The sequence below is a fragment of the Triturus cristatus genome, chromosome 7, assembly GCF_964204655.1.
Source record: "Triturus cristatus chromosome 7, aTriCri1.1, whole genome shotgun sequence".
Taxonomy (NCBI): domain Eukaryota; kingdom Metazoa; phylum Chordata; class Amphibia; order Caudata; family Salamandridae; genus Triturus; species Triturus cristatus.
In genome coordinates this window covers 1,134,211,885-1,134,232,078 of record NC_140590.1, presented here as the reverse complement: position 1 = coordinate 1,134,232,078, position 20,194 = coordinate 1,134,211,885, and the positions used below count along the sequence as shown (strand labels likewise).

The 20,194-nt window shown below is 44.9% G+C and overlaps 1 protein-coding gene across 4 annotated transcripts in view; it reads right to left on the bottom strand.

Annotated features, from left to right (window-relative positions):
* The window catches only part of EIF4E1B (eukaryotic translation initiation factor 4E family member 1B), a 107,495-nt gene that overhangs the window by 8,939 nt on the left and 78,362 nt on the right, over positions 1 to 20,194 (bottom strand). For all 4 annotated transcript variants that reach the window (XM_085618294.1, XM_085618295.1, XM_085618296.1 and 1 more), the window contains exons 4-6: positions 17,484 to 17,547; positions 16,481 to 16,594; positions 3,917 to 4,056 (exon numbers count right to left, since the gene is read on the bottom strand). In XM_085618294.1, the coding sequence (XP_085474420.1) occupies positions 3,917 to 4,056; positions 16,481 to 16,594; positions 17,484 to 17,547 (318 nt within the window). The remainder of the gene's footprint in view (positions 1 to 3,916; positions 4,057 to 16,480; positions 16,595 to 17,483; positions 17,548 to 20,194) is intronic.

Genomic DNA, 20,194 nt, shown 5'->3' with positions numbered 1-20,194 from the left:
GGACAGTCCAGCCGGAAATGCCATGTCCTCCCTCAAAAGCCCCAATCAGGGCAAAACCAGTCTGTTTGCATGTGTTCTGGTTCAGGGAGGACCTGGCATGGCTGTTGACCTGATGCTTAGCCTTGTGCTTTGTATACAAGAATCTATCTGGTCGCGGAGGTTTGTCATACATAACCTCCCCCTTACTCAGATGCTGGTTGTGTGAAGTTTGTGAGTGTGTGTTTGAATGGTTGAGATATGAATGTATTTATTTTAGTCAATCCAGGGGTTGGTTTTCTTTAACTGTATATGTGAATTGGTGTTATGTACTTTTTTTTATAAATCTGCATAAATAGCTTTTTCCTATTTGTGAAAAAATATATGGAATGTAAAAATAAAAAACTAAGGTATACAAAGCAATTAATAATAACAGTAATGAAAATTGAAACGTTAAGTGTCACTGTTGTGTTTATATGTATTAGGTAGCCCAAGTGAGATTAAGTCTTTTGATATAAGGAATAGATAGGCTATGAGGGAGCATATATTTTGTATGTTTTATAGCTGTTCAGGCTATACTTCCAACAAGAGCTGGGTCAAGATTGATTTACATATGGCTGGGTCATAACCGAGGTGGCATGGTGGGCAAAATAATGATGGGTTGGAATGCTGCCATGAGCAACTGCCAATTGTTAGACTTATTGCAAGTATTCCTCTCCATCACCTTAAGTGTTTGAATTGTCCCTAAAGTTACCAGCTAAACTGTGGCAACTGGAGCTTGGGATAGACTTTGCTGGTGGACTCTGCCTGGCACCCAGTTTCTAAGCGCCCTCCCCCACCTTCGAGGTCCTGGGGCAAATTAGTGTACTCCTATACTGCTTGACTACCAGAAAAAAAACACTGATAACTTTTGAAACATTTGCTCCAGTATCAAGGGGACCTGCTTTGAAAAGTACATTACTGGCAGTTCCATGGTGTCAGAATGAACTTCAAATTAACCCCCTCTGAAAGGCTTCTGAAAAACCGACATTCACTTTGTTTTGAGAAATTTGACCTTTTGAGGCTTTTTCTTGAGAGCGTTTGTGCCTTAGTGGAACCAACTTGCGACCAGCAGTCCCTCTGTGGCAGTTACAATTTAAGTTTGTCCCATAGGGTGAAACCATTTTTCTTCAAAAAATGACTAAATTCCTTTTAGGATTAGGAATCTGCAGCCATCACATTTTCCGATCCACCAGTTGTACCTAACCCAGCCACATCACTGTCTCCCCGATATCACACTTATGTCCCGTCTCCTGCTTCAATAGACTTTCAGCGCCATTTCACGCAAAGCAGGGGAACTTTTGAGGGCTCCAGCCTGTAAGGTATCCAATTCAAACCCAAGATGGTTTGATTCCTCTTGCTCCCAGGCAGCATGCAAGTTAAAGGAGGCCCTGAAAGTTGTTCCAAGAAACCCCCCATACATATGGGTATGTCGTACAGGATACAAGCAGGCTCTAGCTACCCGCAAGAGAGCTCTGAAGGAGGAGGCATGGAGGGAGTTGCTAGAGTCTAGCACATTAAGGAATGACACGGTTTTGGGGCATTGTCAACAGACCCCTGTTTTCCAAAGACACAGGCAACATCTTAGATTCCCACATCACGGAAGAGGAATGGGTGGCCCACTTTTCATCCATGTTTAGGGGTTTCATGGGTTACCATGACCCGTTACCCCGGGCAACAAACACTGACTCTCTGTTTTTTGAGTTAACAGAGGTAGAGGCGGGAATTGCGGGCCTAACCAGTAACAAAGCTCCTGGACCGGACGGAATTCCGCCAGACCTTTACAAATCGGACCCATCTTTCTGGGCCCCAATCCTGGCGGCTGTATTGAATGCAGCGGCCAGGGACGGTAGCCCCAAATCCTGGGCCATCTCTACCATCGTGCCAGTGTTTAAAAAGGGGGATCGAAACAGTACGCACTGCTATCGACCTCTCTCTCTCGCTCATTGACTGTAGTTAAGTTGGTGGGAGGGGTACTATTGCAAAGACTATCCTTATGGGCAGAGGAGCATAATATCCTTGCCGACACCCAATACGGGTTCCGTGCGGGGAGGTAGACGGTGGCCCAATGTTTAAACCTTTATCTGATCCTTGGCAAGTACACGATGGCCCGCCCAGGTAGGATCTACATGGCCTTCATGGACCCATCTTCCGCGTTTGACTGTGTAAACCGGGTCAAATTGTGGCAGTCCATGAGGGCCATGGGGGTGGAGGCCTCTATTGTGGACTTTCTAATGGATCTGCATAGGGATACCAAGGCAAATATTAGATCTACACAGGATCTCCGGGTTTCCAAGGAATTCAATATTGAAACAGGGGTGGGGCAGGGCTGTCTTCTTGCCCCCTTCCTGTTTAACCTATACATCAATGATCTTGAAGGAGCCCTGGTAGCTACGGGGCGGATTTCCTGCATGTAGGTCACCGGGGTCTCCCAGTCGTCCTATATGCGGATGACACCGTCCTGATAGCGAGAACCGCTAGAGGACTCCAATCTTTATTAGACGCTTTCTTGAATTTATGGGGTCTCATGACTTAGCGATTAATAATGCAAAATCTTATGTCTTGCAGGTAGGGGGTCGTCCCACGAAAAAGTATTCTTTTTCTGTAGGTTCTGCGAAAGTCCCCACTACATCAGTTTTTTCATACCTGGCGGTCCTGTTGGATGATCGCTTGAAGTGGGGGCCCCTCATTCTAAGGAAAATGGGGGAGCTTATCCGAATAACTGAAGACATTTTCAACTTTGCTGCTAAGATGGGGGAAGTGCCCAATTGCAGCCTTGCTGAAAATCTATCAGCCTTTGAGGTGAATTCGTCTCCACCCCTAATCATCCACCTTCCTACAGTACTGCTCATTTTATTAGTAAAGTTTTATTAAGCGTGAACATGACCCATACGGGTATCGGAGCGCAGTTCAAAGGAACGGAAGCAAAAGGCGGTAAAGCATGAATACAAAACCAAAGGACGTTAAACAAGCACAGCTCTGGTAACTGCACCAACGAAGCCTGAGTCAGATTTGGAGCAGTCGGCTGTCTAACAGGAGGAGAGGCGCAGTGTAATGTACGGGGCACTACTAGGGAGAATTAAACCAAAGACCAAAAACAAACCAACTATTTCACCTACTTGATTTTACTTCCCTCTATGCATCTATTTTGACCTGTACCTTAAAAGGTGAGACTTTTACTGTGTAAACATAAAAGTAGGTTATCCTCTTAACACTTCACTAAGTCATCACATCTCACATGGCAACATTCTGAAGCTGGTAAGATTTTGAAAAACAAATGGGGGAATTGATTGACGTACATTGAAGCAAAGGGGATTGTAGGCGCGAGACAACGAAAATAAAGCCATTTTGGCTTAAATAATCGGGAGTTTTCCGACTAAATCGGGTCTCGCAGAAGCAGTACTAGTGAGCACAGCCTGCAGATGGAGCATTTCTGAGGTTCACATTCAGACTCGCAACCATGTCAGCTGCGTAGCACATACAAACAGCAGTATTAGACCGATTAAGAGACCGACAACCTCCAATGAAACCCGTGTATGCCCAGACAGCTCCTACCACTCAAATGAGACGCAGAAGGGCCTCCCCCCGATGCAGCCTGTCAACCATGACCAAAAAATGCATCTTCCCACAGCCATCACTGACCGCTCCTCTAACTGGCGGGCGCACCTCACCACCAAAATATGGAAGCAGACAACCCCCTACCGACGCAAAAGCTCCACTGGCTGAACCCCAGCCTCATCCATACACTAACCCTCTAATCACACCAGCTTACCCACGCCCCCAGGTCTCCCTATGGTGAACTAAGTCTGCTCATTCACGCACGCTACGCATGCACAGCCTTACGAGACCACGCCCCTCTACGTCCAGCGCGAGCATGCGTGCCCCTCCCCCGTTTCCTTACCCGATGTGCGTGACCGCTTCCTTGTTCTCGGTTTCTTTGGTCCAGATGGCGATTTTATCCCCTTTTGCGCGGATGTTGATGACTGCGCCGCAGATATCCTCGTTATAATCACCAAACGCCTCCCCTATCAGGCACAGCAGCTGAGTCGGGGAGGAGGCAGAAAGGGGAGAAAGAATGAATTAATGGTGGAGCATGGATAGCGCAGCGCGACATACTGAACCAAGAAGAGTAAAGGTGAATAAGACGAAACGGTTAGCCTAGCATAATCAAAGTAACCACCCCGCCAATACAAAGCGAAATGAATAACGGTAGGACCATAGCATAACGGATTGTGCTGGTTCAGTGCCGAGGAAATTGTTTTTATGCACCTGCAGTCAATTCATCAAACCTGATGTACCTTTTTAGTGCATCATTGCACATTGTCCAGTTCAGGAAGAGGCAAACCTTGCTGGCTTTTTCCGACCTGTGCCGTCTGACGATACAACTCACTCCCTCCAAGAGATCACAGTACATAAATATTTAGTTTACGCACTGCAGGTGTATTGAAAACAGCCGCTCGGCTCTGCGCGGAGGCAGCTGAGCCTATCATGATATACCCCCTGGTGTTTTTTGCTCATGTGGGGTGCAGAGCGACAGGCACTGAAAGAATTAAGGCCCGCACAACGAATCTACTGCTATGAAGTATAAACAATACCGTTGCCTTTGAGCAAGTGCAGTGCTGCGTCCTTTGACTGGGTTAGCACTATATGAACACACACGGGGATGATGAATGGAGCTCTGAAACTTTTCAGACCCTCACCCCCAGATCTGGGTTGAATCCAACATTGTTTTTTAGCTCACTTAGCCAACCCAGGTCAGACCCAGCAATATGCAAATAAGTCTTAACCCTGTGCCTCATGGGGTTTCAGCGCTCTGCCCATCTCCTTGTGTTTGCTATATAAACCGATACATATCTACCAAGGAGGTAAGAGAGGGACATGAGTGACGGTCAACTTTGCGGTTTTACCAGCTTGGTGACCTGTATTAACCTATCACTGACCTATCGGTTGGGTCAAGTTCTGTACTGAGGGGAAGTCAGAAAGCAGACAGGTGCACCCAAAACCTATTTTATGGAGACTGATTCTGCATATTGCACTTACCTGCGCAGATGGGAAAGGCTCGTTTACCCAAGTTGGCCTTCCATTTGCTCTGCCATTGTTAGAACGTTTGACATTACCCATGAGGAACACCAGAAACCCCAGTTCTGCACAGCTAAGAAAGACTATGCATAACCAGCACCTTGGCCCAACTACCCCTTCCCAGTGAGGTGTTATGCAGGTGAGGCGAGCCCCTGCCGCAGAAGACATTTAGGTCACATGAGACAAAAAGTTTTTCTAAGCAATACTGAATATCAGAGCTCAGTGCAGGGATTGTTACCCAAAGAGGATGGCACATTGTTCACAGGTAGTGCAGAGTTTGGCTATGAAGAGCAGCGGAACAATTTAGTCAGACAGTCAAGCACAGAGTGCCCAAATAAAGCAAAAACAAGAAAACGTCCAACTACATGTCTCCTAGCCTGTGATAACCCTTTCAAACTTAACAGAATATTGTGAACAAAAATGGCTCTTGAATCAGCTACTTATGGCCATATCAGGTGGGGGGGGGGGCAGCACAGGGGCGTCATTCTCCAGGGCCCATGCTTTTTCATGGCTTGTGCTTCAAGATCAATTTATAGATTTTGAAGGAAGCCTCTATTAATGAGGCTGCTGGTGGCTATTTTCAGTTGCTGGATCTGTGGTGTTCTCGGATTTTTTTCTTAACTTTGAAACGTGCATGTGAGATTTGGGGCTTCACTTTTTTTACCCAGGCTCTGCAACAACCTGACTTGCCTCAGTTATCCTTGTAAAGACCGATGAGGATGTAATCTGTAAAGGAGATTGTGCTAACTCAATTCATCAACCCACTCGACATTATATTTTCATTTCGGCCAATAAGAGTCAAACACCAACTTCATTCATGCTTTCTGTGAATTCTCCAGAAAACTATGCAAGAGATAAACTATTAAACATCTTGCCTGATTACCTCAAGTGGACAGAAGTTAAATAAGTTACTGCCTTGGAGAGGGACTTGCAGTAAATTGTGGATTAGAGCCCACACTTCCTTAGATGTGACCAGAAGCAGAAGGTTAACATCCTCCATACTTGGAACATTCTATCAAACCAGGTTTCACACAATGCCTAGTCCAACAGGATCTGATTTAACCTTACAAACCAAGCCGGCCATGAGGAACCTAGGGAAAGAGCTCCATCTTTTCCAAGTATACAAGTGTGTATCCCATAGCATCACTTTCTTCATCAACACGTTAAACTGAGATCAAGAGGCAAATGCACTTCTTCAGATGACCAAACAGACATCCTTACTTTCTAAGATTGGCTTCCTCTAATTAGGAGAATGAAGTCCTCCCTCCTGTATTTTCATTTTATGTAAAAACTTGTTGCGCTCAGTTTTACTTTTTGCACCTAGTGCTCAATCTGCTGAATTTACACACCCGAAAGGGCCGCACCTGCCAGAAAATTGCCGATTCGTCCTTGAGATGCCATAGCAGCAGAGGTTCTTCATTACCACTATTGAACAGGCTAATTCCTCTATATGTATACCTATTGAATTAGGTAATAGATTATTATCTGCTGTAATTTTAAAAAGAATTTTAGCTTCATTTGGAGCAATTCTGTTTAGACTCAGTAAATAGCATTCATTCAGGTCAGTCTCAAGACGTCTGCCCTTCAAAAAGAATGACATCACTTGTCTGCACGTTACCCAATGACTCAAAATGTTAATAGCTCTTAAGACTGGTTTTGAACACCTTAGTTGAAATCTGCCATGGATTTTAAAAAGAAGCTTTGCTAGATCGGAGGGATGAATTACAGACCCATCTATTTTCTCCACCTTTTTGGCAAGTCATGGAGGAAAGCATGCAGTCAACTCCAAAGCTATGTCTAGCACTTCATTCTGGATTGATATCCCACAGGCTACCGCCTGCTGCTTGACAATTTTATTACTGCTGTCCATTTTGAGGTTTTGTGCAGGAGTGAATGGTGGTGTCTGGCCCAAATTTTACTGTTTCTGCAGGCACTTGACAAACCATTCAGGTCACAAGATCAATTAATTATAATTTGTGCGCATGCACCTCTCAACGTGAGCGCGCAGTGCCGTATGTGCAGCAAGCACACAGGACTTCTCGCAAGAGAGTCACACCGCTGCTTTAAAAAAGCGATCAACGCAAAAATCAGTCACTTCCTGGATGCGGTGTTCGGGAGGAAGAGCCGGGACTCGGGAGTGCAGGTAAGGCTGGCTTTGGGGCTTCCGGCTGTTGGCACTTGCGGGGCAGATTGTGGGCTTTAAGTTTATGTTAATAACAGCCCCTTCACGAGCTGTGATTAACAAATACTTAAACAAAAGCAGTGTCTTGACTAGAAAAAAATAGGTAACAAGTATAACCCTCAAAAACCTAAACTTTACAAAACATACTACAAGTATGAAAAACAGTTGTCTCATGTCTACAAAGAAAGAAAAATCCACTTCATAGGATGAAAGCCCTCAACCAGCCAAAGATGACATGCTTCTTCGTAGGCTCTTCACACTGATACGCGCCTGGGATCAATGTGGGCTCCAAAACTCAAGTAGAGGGTAGCTCTTGGAAATGGATGTTATCAGAATGTGCCCTATAGATGTTGGTATGTGTATGATTTTTGTGCCCAGAGCAGAGGGGATAATGTTACCTCCGAATTAGATTTGATCAGTAATATGGTTGAACTTAGCAAGGCTAGCAACAGCCAACTTAAGTGCTGCACACCACTGTCAGGAATATAAATCACTACCAGCCTAAAAAAAAGGTATTAAGTTAATCATGGTATTTTGTGAATTGAAAAGAAAACAAAACAGTACCAAGTTCCATGAATTAGGAATCCATGCATTGTATAGGTCATGGTTCTAGACAGTGCTGTGTTCTTGGTCACTTTTTTCAAATTACACGCCTTGTACCTTGCTGATACCAGCTTGGTGCTCATAGCACCCAATATCTAACCGAGAGAGTGATCCATTTGTGAAGCCTGAGGGTGTTACTTACCTCAGTCTCCTAGAGGTTTAACTCTATCCCCCTGCTCTTTGCACAACAATCATACACCACACCAACAGCTATAGGGACACAATCATCTCAGACATCCATTTCCAAGAGCTCGCCTCTTCTTGAGTGTTGTAGCTCACAAGGATACTTTCTCAGATACCAGTGTGAGGAGGAGTCCTGTGATGAAGAATGCATCCTATGAAAAGTGTTTTGATGACCTTTACAATTTGATTGGAAACAGGACTCAACGTGGACACAAAATTTGTTCTCCTGAATTTTAGGCTTTGATGCGAGTAGTTGTCTAGTGGACAACACCATGCCCTTTTTATAATGAGTCTAAACCACCATTTGAGGTAACCCCTGTTAGCTAATTTAATACAGAGGACAGTGTCTCTGAAAGACCTCCTTGAAAGTATAGTTTGTACAGATTATGAGAAATTGGCCTTAAGGGTTTCTCTGAGCCTGCGGATAGAACTGTTGCTACACTAGGGGAGAAATAGGCTTGTGGGTTTTCTTCTGTAGAGCAAGGTTGATTTGCCTTCAATTAACATGAATATTGAGGTCAATCTAACTTATCATGCAACTGCTGCCTGAGTGTAAAAACAGATCTCACTGCTGGATTGATTTACTTGCATGAGGAAAAAGTCAAGCGTTTCGAAGGGTACCCTGGAACTCATTAGGAAACCCAGTGCTTTGCAGTCTCGCCAGGGGTAAGTGCTATGAATAATGCAGTCAGTCCACCCAGAAAGCACGTTTGGCCTTGTAAGAGGTTTGGACGTGGTATTTACATACCAGTATCGACTTATTGTAAGGCAATGGTAAATGCTCTGATGTACTTCAGTCCTGACCTGCAGCACCCTTTCCCTTCCCTCCCTCACCAGGGGTCAACAGCAGCCGCTCTGAACGTGCACCTTAGCAAAGGCCTGCAGCGTCAGTAGCATTCACTCACTGCACAGTACAGTGACTCCCCTGAGAGCCTGCTATTTTTGCTGTTGATCAGCAGTAGCAGCTCCCTTGATGCTTGAGCCCTGACCTGCAGCAACAATGTTCATCCACTGTCCATCCACCACTCCACCAGTGCACCTCAGTTTTACCTGGAAGCACAAACAGCTCTGATAATGCACCCCATTCCATAAATGAGACCTTTTTCTTTTATTCTACTAGCAAGCCTTACGTTCACTGTCAGTGCACCTCAGACCTGAACTGCATCATTTGTATTTTTCACCCAATTCACCCAACACTGTGCATGGCTCTGCAGACACACCTTAGTCGTGATCAGTGTCACCAGCTGATACTCCAACCCTCGGATTATTCCAATCCTGCCATAAGGCAATCTGTTATGCAAGTACTGAGGCACTGGCAGGTCTGTCAGAAAACCTCCGCCCTGCTGCACACAGCTCTGCCCACACAGACACCCCACTTCAGACCTGAATCACAGCACACAGCTCTCCACACAGACACCCTACCGGTTTCTTGGTTCTTCGAGGGACACACTTGGAAGCCATCAGGTGCCCGTCATGCTGGACGTGCAATGTTGAGGCAATAGTGAAACGGTGCAATAGCTGTGCCAGATGTTTACTAATCTTTTCTCCATGACGCATGCACTGCCCACAGTGCTTGATGGCACCTGGCACGCCACCCTTCTAGGTATGCAAATCCTGTACATCTAGCAATACGACAACGAATATTATACAGTCCTGTCCCCCTGAACATTGGAAAACAAGCATTGGCATAGCAATAGGTCTCGCATTTTCGAAACATATGTATTGTAAATGACTTTTATTGCAGGTTTTTTAAACAGATAAATAAAATACCTTGCCGTTTACAATGCCAATAGCTCAAAATCTCGCAAGTACGAAACCTATTGCATTGCAAATGCTTGTGTACCTTTCCTCTTGGCGAAAGGACCAGTACCATTTACAATACTGATAACTCACGTACAAATGCAATGCGATACATTTCGCCGCTACAAAAAAGTTAGCTATTGCCATTTTGCTTTAGAGCATTTGCTTTGTTTTTTAGAAAGGAAAAAATGATTTAAAAACTCATTTACAATGCCTATAGCTCAAAGTAATGTCATTGCGAGAACTATTGCATTGTAAATGCTTGTTATTTATTCCAGCAGACTTCCAACATTACCCTTCCCAATAAGTAATAGGAAAGGAACTACAAAAATTCATCCAAACAGTCAGTCTATTCTTTCGTACCCAAATGTCCCCTGATCAACTTTTCTTTCTTGCTCAAACAGTTTTTGTATTCTTTTATTCTCAATATTTAATCATTTTTGGTACCTTTAACTCAGTTTTTTTTTTTACAACGCCTGCCGAAAGGGGTTTTCAGCGCTCCATTAGCAGCTTACCTATATCTTGATACATGACTCCGCGTGGGTGTGGTGAGGTGTCCCACACACTAGGGGGGGTGAATAGCCAAGACGAGCTTTATGCGCTTCATTGCTCTGCGACGGGGCGCTCGAAACAGTCCTAACGATACGAACTAGATTGTGTCCCCGCGAAACCCGTGCCTTTCCCGAGAAGCCTGGAAGACAGATGCTCGTTTGGGTAAGCATTGACAAAACTAAGAGGCAGAAGCCCGTGTAGTGTCTGTATTCTTGAGCACATCATGCATACTATTTGCAGTGCCACTGTGCTTTTGAGTGCCGCTTAGGGCTGGGCACAGGTGGAACTAAGTATACCTTGCACAAACATGGTTGTTCAGCTGCAGAGCTTCTGATCCACTTTGTACTCCTAGTTCATCCATAATCAAACTGGACACCCCCAGTGCCATGCTGTAGACGCAAGATATTTTTCAGGCTCCGTCCATTTAATTTTGCACTACTAGCACACCCCAAAAAGTTGACTTCCCTGCCCAGAGCCACACATTCTATTTGCGATTCTAGTGCGCCCAAACAATTTGACAGGCCTTATCCAATGCCACAATCGAGCCCCAAAAGGTGCCCTGATAAACCCCACAGTTCACACTTTGCCTGTGTTTATGCATTTACGACATGCAGGCAGACCTGGAAAGTGAATACATGGAAGAGTCCATCACGGTCGTTCCTCTGGACGATTAAGTCTTATGATGGTACCACCATTGGAGTCTTGTGCTCTTCTAAAACTGAAGTGTACTTGCCTATGTAACCAATTCATGTCATGGCGTGTTTCATCCAATTTGCAAACCGACCGTGTGACCCTTAACGTGGCGCTGTATGTGTGAAAATGCACAGTCTTCACTTTTTAAGTAAACGTTTAGAGTGACATGCCGCACACGGTCTGGTTCCTGGCACACAAGCCAAGGTTGCCGCGCACAGACCCTCCAATGTCACAAACAGAGGAAAAAAAATAGAGGGAATATTGGTTGCTAGCCCCTTTAGAAGTGGAGCTACTGTATTTGTTCATTTGCAAAGATGACCCAAATAGAGTCTAGCATATAGGGAGAAAAGTGCGCTTATAGTAAAGTCTTTTACATGCTGTATGGCACTAAACCTGGCCCTATCTTCATGCCCTTACCATTAATGACAAAAACATGGATTGATTTACGAACGGATGTTAAGGTAATGCAGGTCACCGATTTAGTCCCTCTTATTTCACGTGTTTTACTTAAATCTTTAATTCCCCAAGAGTGTTCATTTCTTCATGTTGCGTTTCTGTATTTTTGTGCGCATCTTATTACTCTTATACAGTGCATACTTTGAGTAGTGGCAGGTGTTTGAGTTACTTTGAGACCTCAGGCTCTACAGAGCACAGTACAATGGTCATACCAGTTGCAATTGAAATTCTATGTAAATGTGTGCGAAGGGGTACACATGTCAAAGTATTTAAAGGGCAAATAAGGCAACAAAGTGCTTAAAGTACCCGAGTGCAGTGCATGTTTGGGCTGTTGAAGTGAGGGAGATGCAAGGAAGTGCATTTGGGGAGTTTGAAAAGAGTGCTGAAGAGGGAAGAATAGGTTGAAGATGTGCAGATTGACAAGATATACAGAGAAAAGGGGCATACAAACATAACAAAGTGTGCATAACTGAAGGCCAATTCTGCTTCCACAAGCCTCAATATTAATTCACAGCCTCACAATTTCAGCATTGAGACATTTCCAATGTTTATAACAAATCCTTGTTACTCATTTATCTTCAACAGTGAATAACCATTGACAAAGTCAATAGTACTGGCAGGTTTTAGATGCATGTCAGTTTGTCATATCTGGATGCAACAACATCTGTGAGAAACCAATATACTGGTCGGGTGGCACAAAATGGGAATATCATCTTATACATGTTCCCTTTTAGAGATCCCCGCCCACTTTTTTCATCCCACTGGAATGGTCACATATTGCATAAGATTGATTCCAGCCAGTAGCTACGGGTGCTTCTCAAAGCCTGGTTAGAGGCTTTGCATTCATAGTTGCAGTGCAAGACACTGGGCAAGCACACACTTTAAAGGACCTGAATTTATTGGCCTGTACAGTTTGCCCATTACAGTAACTGTTGAACATATGCAGTAAGATATGGGGCAGTTTAATGATTTTAATATTTCAAGACTATGTACCCACTGCTTTATAATCCTTGCTTTCTCACTAAATGAATTTGCTTTGAAATGCACTGTTAGAAATGCGGTCTCTTGTTGGGAGTGGTTTGCACACTGTCCAAGCAGGGACAGTCATTTAAATCAGGGTAAGTGACACCCTCCGAATAACCCATGCTCACCCCCTTGGTAGTTTGGCAAGAGCAGTCAGGATTGTCCGTTCCGCGCTGACCACACCAGGGACTTTGCTACAAAAAACCCTAATTATAAGAGGGAAACAACAGCGACAATTTTACTAAGAAGCTATACAAAATCCAAGTGAAGACTATAAAGAAAGTTGTAGATGCAGTTTTAAAATCGCGCATACTTTATCCTAAGGTTGGTCAATACTTCCCATAGCAATCCTTATTATATCGGACAATGAATAGTGAGTTCTAATTAACCAGAACACTGCGATATCATAAAAAAGGATAAATCAGAGGAACCAGTAGTTCAGCGATATGGAAGAATAACCTTAGGGCCTCACAGACCACTGACAAGATTTCAACGAGTACCAAGCACAAAAGTAACGGGTTCTACACCCCATATAGGGTTATGACAGATGTGTAATATTTTTGATGACCTTGTTTTTGTCTTTACTAGTGACTCCCTTTTTTATGTTTTTTAAACTACTGTGATGAACTTAAGTCGCTCATTTTTATTGTGATTCATTATTGATTTAGGTTTAATTATTGTCTGTACGTAACAAACTTTTTGCTTTTAATATATTTTGAACAATTAATAAATATACTTATGAAATCAGATCTATATCAGTTTTTAACTGTGTTTTATGTATTCTTGTTGGCACGCAATACAATCCTCCTTAGATTTGGATGAATGAATGATATTACTGGGTTTGAATCAGGATACGTATGTGATTATTATCTTTTTGATATTCTATTATTTGGTCCAAAGGGTACCCTTTTGACTCAGTCAGGCTTATCCCCAGAGGTAATGCGAAAACTATTTGTAAGTACACACACTTACCACAAAAGTACTAAACAGTTAAGAAAAATAGCCACTTTATTGGAGTAAAATAAGAAACAAAAATACAAAGTAAGAAATCAAATTATGAATTCTTAAAGATTAAATGCAGTTAAAATCGCTTAGTAACACTAATTTGGGGCCGACCTCGATTGATTGTGGGCCTGCTACGTAGTCGTACAGATGTCCTTTACAGTACCTTGGAAACACAGACTTTGCAAGGCACTGAGGTGAGGCATCACTGGTGCTCAGTTGCTTACTGTCAGTGTAGGTCATTGGCACGTCGGTGCTCAGGACGTTGCAAGTCAGCACAGGGGAGGTGAGACGTTGGCGGTGAGGCATCTGGTCTGTTCTACGGACAATGCTTGGTCAAAGTGTCAAGAGTAAAGCCATGCAGCGATGTCATACCATGGGGTCGCCAGTGCAGCAGACGTGGACGCCACAGACTTCAGTGACATAGGACTCAGGATGGGATAGTGCGAATGTGTTAAGGACATTCACTTCTGATTTTCTAAAGAATTTATACAATCAAACCATGAAGAATTTGCAGTTTTACTAATTAGTTACCCAAGAAGTGTGTTTAAGAACCCCATGTTGTGGGAATAAGTCAGATTTTTAATGATTTTTCTGAGACTTAATGGATTGCCTACCGACTTTTCTGATTTACTGCTCATTTGAGACTTATAAGGATTTCAAGTTTTTTACTATGTTAATATGGAAAAAGTCAATGCTACTATGGAAAACGATACATTCATTTAGGAGAAAGAAATTGCGCCTTTGTTAATGACTTAGCCCGTTGAACTCCACATGAATCCTGACTCACAAATAGATAGTCAGGCAAGCTCTGAGACCTAGGCAGAAGGTCACTGATGGATGGGTCACAGGTGGGGTGGTACGTAGCCGGCAGACAAATGCACTAACAGAAAACCTTGGATCAGTCCCAGGCGCTGTAACATTACAGTGGTCAAGGGAGATTGGCCCCAATAAAGCACACATGGTCAGAGGGGGTACCTATGCTCCTAACACCATAAAGTCAGATGCCACATGTGTTAGGAACACAGCCAATCAGGACTGCACATGCAGTGATCATGTGCTCCCCATGCTGAACATCTGTACATTTTAACCACTGGTCACATTGTGTCCACGTAAGGTCGAGGCCCACCTGTAATTTCCATTAGACAATTTATTACTCCAGAGGCAGCTACTTACATTGCTCACCATATATGATCACAGAAACCTTTTCTTAGCTACAATGAACTGTAGAACAGAAGGCTGCAGACAGATTGGAAATGGAGTCCTCAGATCCTGTGCCTGTAACTGTTCCCCTGGTGGTTATGTTTATTTAAACAAACTACCTGTTTTGCCAAACACCTCATCTCTTGGTTTTTTTTCTGGGGTATTTCATGTTCAAGTAACAATGTATAAACTATGCATTTATGCCTTCATGATACCTATTCTGTATCGTGTGGATTGAGATTTTTTTTTAATATAACCTTTAACATCGCATTGATCTAGAACGCCGCTTTTGAGTGGGCGCCATTATTTTTTGGGCTGTTTAACTCTATTGAGTGTTGAGGGGGGTGTCCTGGCATGCAATTCAACTTGTGGGAGAACTGTATGAGGTAAAAGGCCAAAGTTATTCAAATCTAGGGGCTCGTAATGTGGTGCTATGATTTTGCTCACACAACTGTAGACCAGTTGTAAAGGACCTCTAGTTTAGGAATAACAACCTCAGAACAGCCAAGAAAACGCAAAACTCAGTAAAAAAAGCCTGTTTGATTTCCCCTCATCCCACCTCAAATTTCTGAATGGAGATCGAGCCATGGCTTATTAGGAGAGACCACTCAACCGACTAAACCCTGAACATATTAATAGATATTTATACCACGGTGCAAGGCAATGCATTCAACCACATTTAAAGGGACACAATCAGTTTTGGACTCCGGTACAATGACATGGGTGTCAGGGAAAAAAGGGATTGTGTTTAATGGGCAAGATTTCAAATAGTGTCGAATAGGCGGAGATAACGCCATAGCAACCCTATTAACACCTCTGAAACATAGGCCTGTTGGGAAAATCAACCTGTTAGCCATTATGGACATCACATGACCAGAGCACAGCTATGAGTTGTTCTAGGAAACTGAGCAATAAACAAAAATGCAATACAGGTTTTTAGTAGGAGAAAGTGAAGTAGGAACCCAACCCTGCACCTCAGGAAGGAGCATGTGAAGCCACCAACAGTGAAAGAGGGGTCTGAATGGGAAGTACACAAGCAACCAGAGTCCCTACAATTATTGGTTGCTGCCAATTTGTGAAGCGGGGGCACTAGTTCCAAGACTAAGTCATCTTTGAGACCTTAGAATAAACGTTTATGGGCAACAATAGATGTAGAGAAACAAGCAAAAAAGAGCACTGTTATGCAGCCAGGTTGGGGATTGGGATTAGGTTGTCCCATGTCGGTTGTGAATGGGATTAGCTCTTCCATGTCCATGTGTTCCATTGACATAGTGTGAAGCTTGCACAGTGTTTTGCTTCTCTGGTACTTTTGAGTCCCATCTTAACAGAAGACCCACATACAGCATCCTTGGCCAGCAGAACATCTGTAGAGGATACAGAAATGCAAGAGGCAATTTCCTGCCTGCAAAAAATGCTACTGGGATGAGAGCCCAGAGAACCCAGTCTATAATATTTGCCACCATTTTGTTTTAGAAGCAAAGGCACAGTGAAGGTCAGAGTGAGAAATATGGACATCTCTTGCAGTATCAGGAGCACAAAAGGCTCAAAGATTTTCTAGCTAACTCTACACTTGCGTCACAGTATCACAAAGTGCACCATCATGTTTTCATATTCCATCTGCCTCCCCATTCTGGTACCAACATGGCTAGGACCGCGATCACTCACCCTGTACTTGGTATCCACACTTACCGTGTCCAGCCAGAAGCGGTCGAGTTCAGTGTGCCTCTGCTGCTTGGAGAGCGTGATCAGCCACCTCCCTCCACGCTTGTTGCGATAATCTTCCCACATGGGTTCAATGCCTTCCTGCAGCAGGAGAAAAGAATTTTAAACCGAGCGTTAGTGCTGCCTCTCCCGATCACATTCAGTACTGGTTAGTCCATGACTAGAGGTGTGAATGACATCTTGGCTGCTGTGAGCTATGCCACAACTACTAAGCCACCAGACTAAGACAACTGAATTCTGTATCTCCCATACCTTACTAACCAGCCCAGACGTGTACCAGAAAACTACCCACGGTAAGTGCTATCAAACTTCAAGGTCACGTAAAGGCAGTGTATTGGGAATATTGGGGACGAGATATGGCCAGAGCTGCCAACCATGGACCTGGGGTACCAGCTAGGAAGCCCAGCCTGGCGCAACACCTGAGCAAATAGCGTCATCTCCTCATTCCTAAAAATGTGCAACGCCGGGTTCATTTGTAAAGCACTAATGTCCTCTCTCCAAGTTTGTGCTACGTAAAACAGCGTAAAACACTAATTCAATATCATTAGCACACCGTGACCGCAATAGACAACCCTCACTGCCAGAAAAATCAACACAAGCCACACAAACATAAGACTGTTGGTTCTGCCTGAAGCCATGATGGAGGCATATTGGACCACTCTAGCTGCGCAGAAAATCATGGCATCCCAGCTACAGCTCTTCAAACTGTGCCACCAATCAGCATTCTAGGCTACCTCGATCTTACGCAGTCAGTAGATTTGCCTGACCTGTGACTGACCCCAGACACAGCTGGCCTTTTAGCTCTCGGAATTTCCCAGGGGGTCACTGCAGAAACGGTCTGCCCCTTGTGTGTGTTTGGGCTGCATGACGAGTGCTGCTTCGCCAGTTGTAGGCGCTCCGTATCCTTGCTGCTGCAAGGCACAGACAGGAGAAGGCCCTCTGGGACCCTAACTGCCCACGCGAGGCTTACCTTGAAGATTGAGTAGTCGCAGCCGGATGTCAGCTTACTGGCCAGCTGCATGTTGGTGTACAACCTATGACCGGGGAAAAAAAAAAAAAGAGCCCAGTAAATGATATTTCCATGTTGGTAAGGAATCCACGTGTGCATACCCTGTCCCCACACCTGACCTCAGTCATTACTTGCACCGTGTGTCTGCAGCTTCCCAGAATCCCATGTAGAGCTGATAACACTAGGTTACGGCAAGGGGCGTACTATTACCATAAGATAACCTCAGCCTTCCTACCTGCAAGTGCACCAGTCCCTGCCCTGCCCCATGGCCCACTTCCCCACAACAAGCTAGAGCCATCAACCACCCCAGCCAGCAGACCAACAGTAGCCCCTTCCTCCAGCCTTGCTGCAGACCAAGGACAGACTCTACAAGGCCTCTATTTACTCAGGTTTTCTATTTGTTGAAGTTCTTGTCTCACTAAAAGGATCCGGTCGCTTCCGGCACGGACTGAAGCCTCGCGCGGGTTGGATTGTTAACAGACATCAGGTCATGTGTCAGAAGTAAACCCCAAAGCACGGCATGTGTGTGGCATGATGATCGATGCCCATGGAAAGTCAAAAGACCGACCGGCGACCACCGATCGAGGAGGTGGCCGTGTGGATTTCCAGTTTTACAGCAGTCAGTCTTCGAGCCTCCATTTTCAGGATCTCCCTCAAGACTGACTGATAAGGAGCTTGTTTGGTTGTTTAGAGTTTACTAAAAGTAGGTTAGGAGTTATAGTTGCACTTCTGACCAAACTTAGTGCATCAGTCATTTATTTAAAGTCTCGTGTGAATTCCTAGTATGGTGTTTGAAGAATGATCTGGGTCTCTTGAATTATAGTGAACGGTGGTGTTTTCCAAATTATTATGTATTTACATAATTTGCCACATAATCCACCATTTTCTGCCCAATTCACAGATTAACAAAAGCGTGCCTCTAGGTCAAGCGAACTTAAAAAAAAAACAAGTACAACATGTGGTGGCAGACTGCACAAGAACTTTTCACTTTTAACAGTTTTATATAGCGCGAACTTGACCCGAATCGGGTATCAGAGCGCTTTAAATATCACCAGTTGCATTACATGAGGACACATTCATTTTTGTTAGGCACAGGGAGATTAAGGGATTTGCCCAGAAGCACAGGATGTTCAGCGTCATTGTCGAGACTCCAACCCTGTTCCCCAGATTCGAGGTGAACCGCTCTAGTCATTAGGCCAACTCCTCTCCTCTGTTTCAGGTGATTGCTGTATTAAAGTTTTAGACTAATGCTAATGAGGTGAAACATTTAACAGACTTAATATTTGTTAAAATGAAAATCATCAAAAATACTGCCACAATGCACTGCATGATGCGCACATAATTTGCCTTTTCTTGCCACATAATTTAGTCATCCATGCCACAATGTGTTCTTCTCACGCATAATTCCAGTGGCCATGAGAATGATGCACTGGCCATTCTGCCTCTCCAGCATTTTCCGAGTAGGCTGCTCGTCAAGAGGATGCTACGGGCATCATTCTCGTTGTGGTCTCTGGCAGAGTCAGGCTGGTTTGATCATTTTTGACAGGCGGATTGTAGTTTCCAGTCCGTTCCTATGCATGGTTCGTCAGTTAATGCTTCCCTCCTGCCCCGTAGCCTTCAGGGAGTCAGGAAAGCTCATTGGTGCAAAAACAGGAGTACGTCAGAGTGGGGAGGTCAGCAGGAGGAGATTTGAGACTGTTCTAAGTGGTCCAGAGTGGTGTACCAAGGTTGGCCATCAGAAAAGTGACATTTCGCAGTGTGGTGGTGCATGGTGTACTTTTTGAAGATGTGGGTTCTGTGAGTCTGGCCACAATAACTGCCTGGTACCAGTGCTTTAAATGGGCGGTACTGCCCAGTATGGAGTACCGGCACTTATTTTCAGAGGGGGGGTACCGGCACTTCTCAAGAGAAGTGCAATACTTTTAATTGGGGAGTACCGGCGCTGCCTGGCACAGATTGCCAGGCTGCCCCGGGCCCACGATACGAAGGGGGCCCTCCTAAGAGGGCAGCCAGCCTTAGTGCCACAGGATGGCACATTCGCCAGCAGTGCAGTGTTGAGGGGGGTCCCCCCGGCGCGGCATCACTTCCGGTAGGGAGGGGGGCGGGGGGGGGGGAAGGTATTTCAACCTTTCCTGCCCTCAAGAGCGACCTCTGATGACCTGACGGTGCCCCTCCGGCCTGGCTGTCCTGACGCCGTTTTCCCTCCCCACCGCTTTCCCAGCACAAGGGCGGGGGGGTGGTTTTCAATTAAACCTTTTTACTTTGTATTGCAGGCTGTAAGGTAGAGAAGGGTACCCTCTACAGGAGCACAGTAAGGGTGCTAAAGCCAATTATCCCCAGGGAGGTCCTCCCGTGGGATCCTGGAGGAGCGACTGCACCCAGTTAGTCCTATGGGCGGTTGTGCACCTGAGCAACAGGGGGTTGCCTGCAACGCTCCACCCCCCCCCCCCCTTAGCTGGGAGGGGTGTGAGTAAGGGGCAGACTGGTGGTCCGCCAGAGGGAGGGCTATCCCCTCCCCCAAAAGGACAAACACCGGTTGGTTACAGCCACCAGGTTTTATGGCTTATCAGGTGAGCAGGCGGCGAGGGGCCGCCCGCAAGTTAACCCACCATTTTGACATATGTTAATAAACCTTCAGCAATTTTCTCCACCAAAAATGTGTTGTGTCTAAT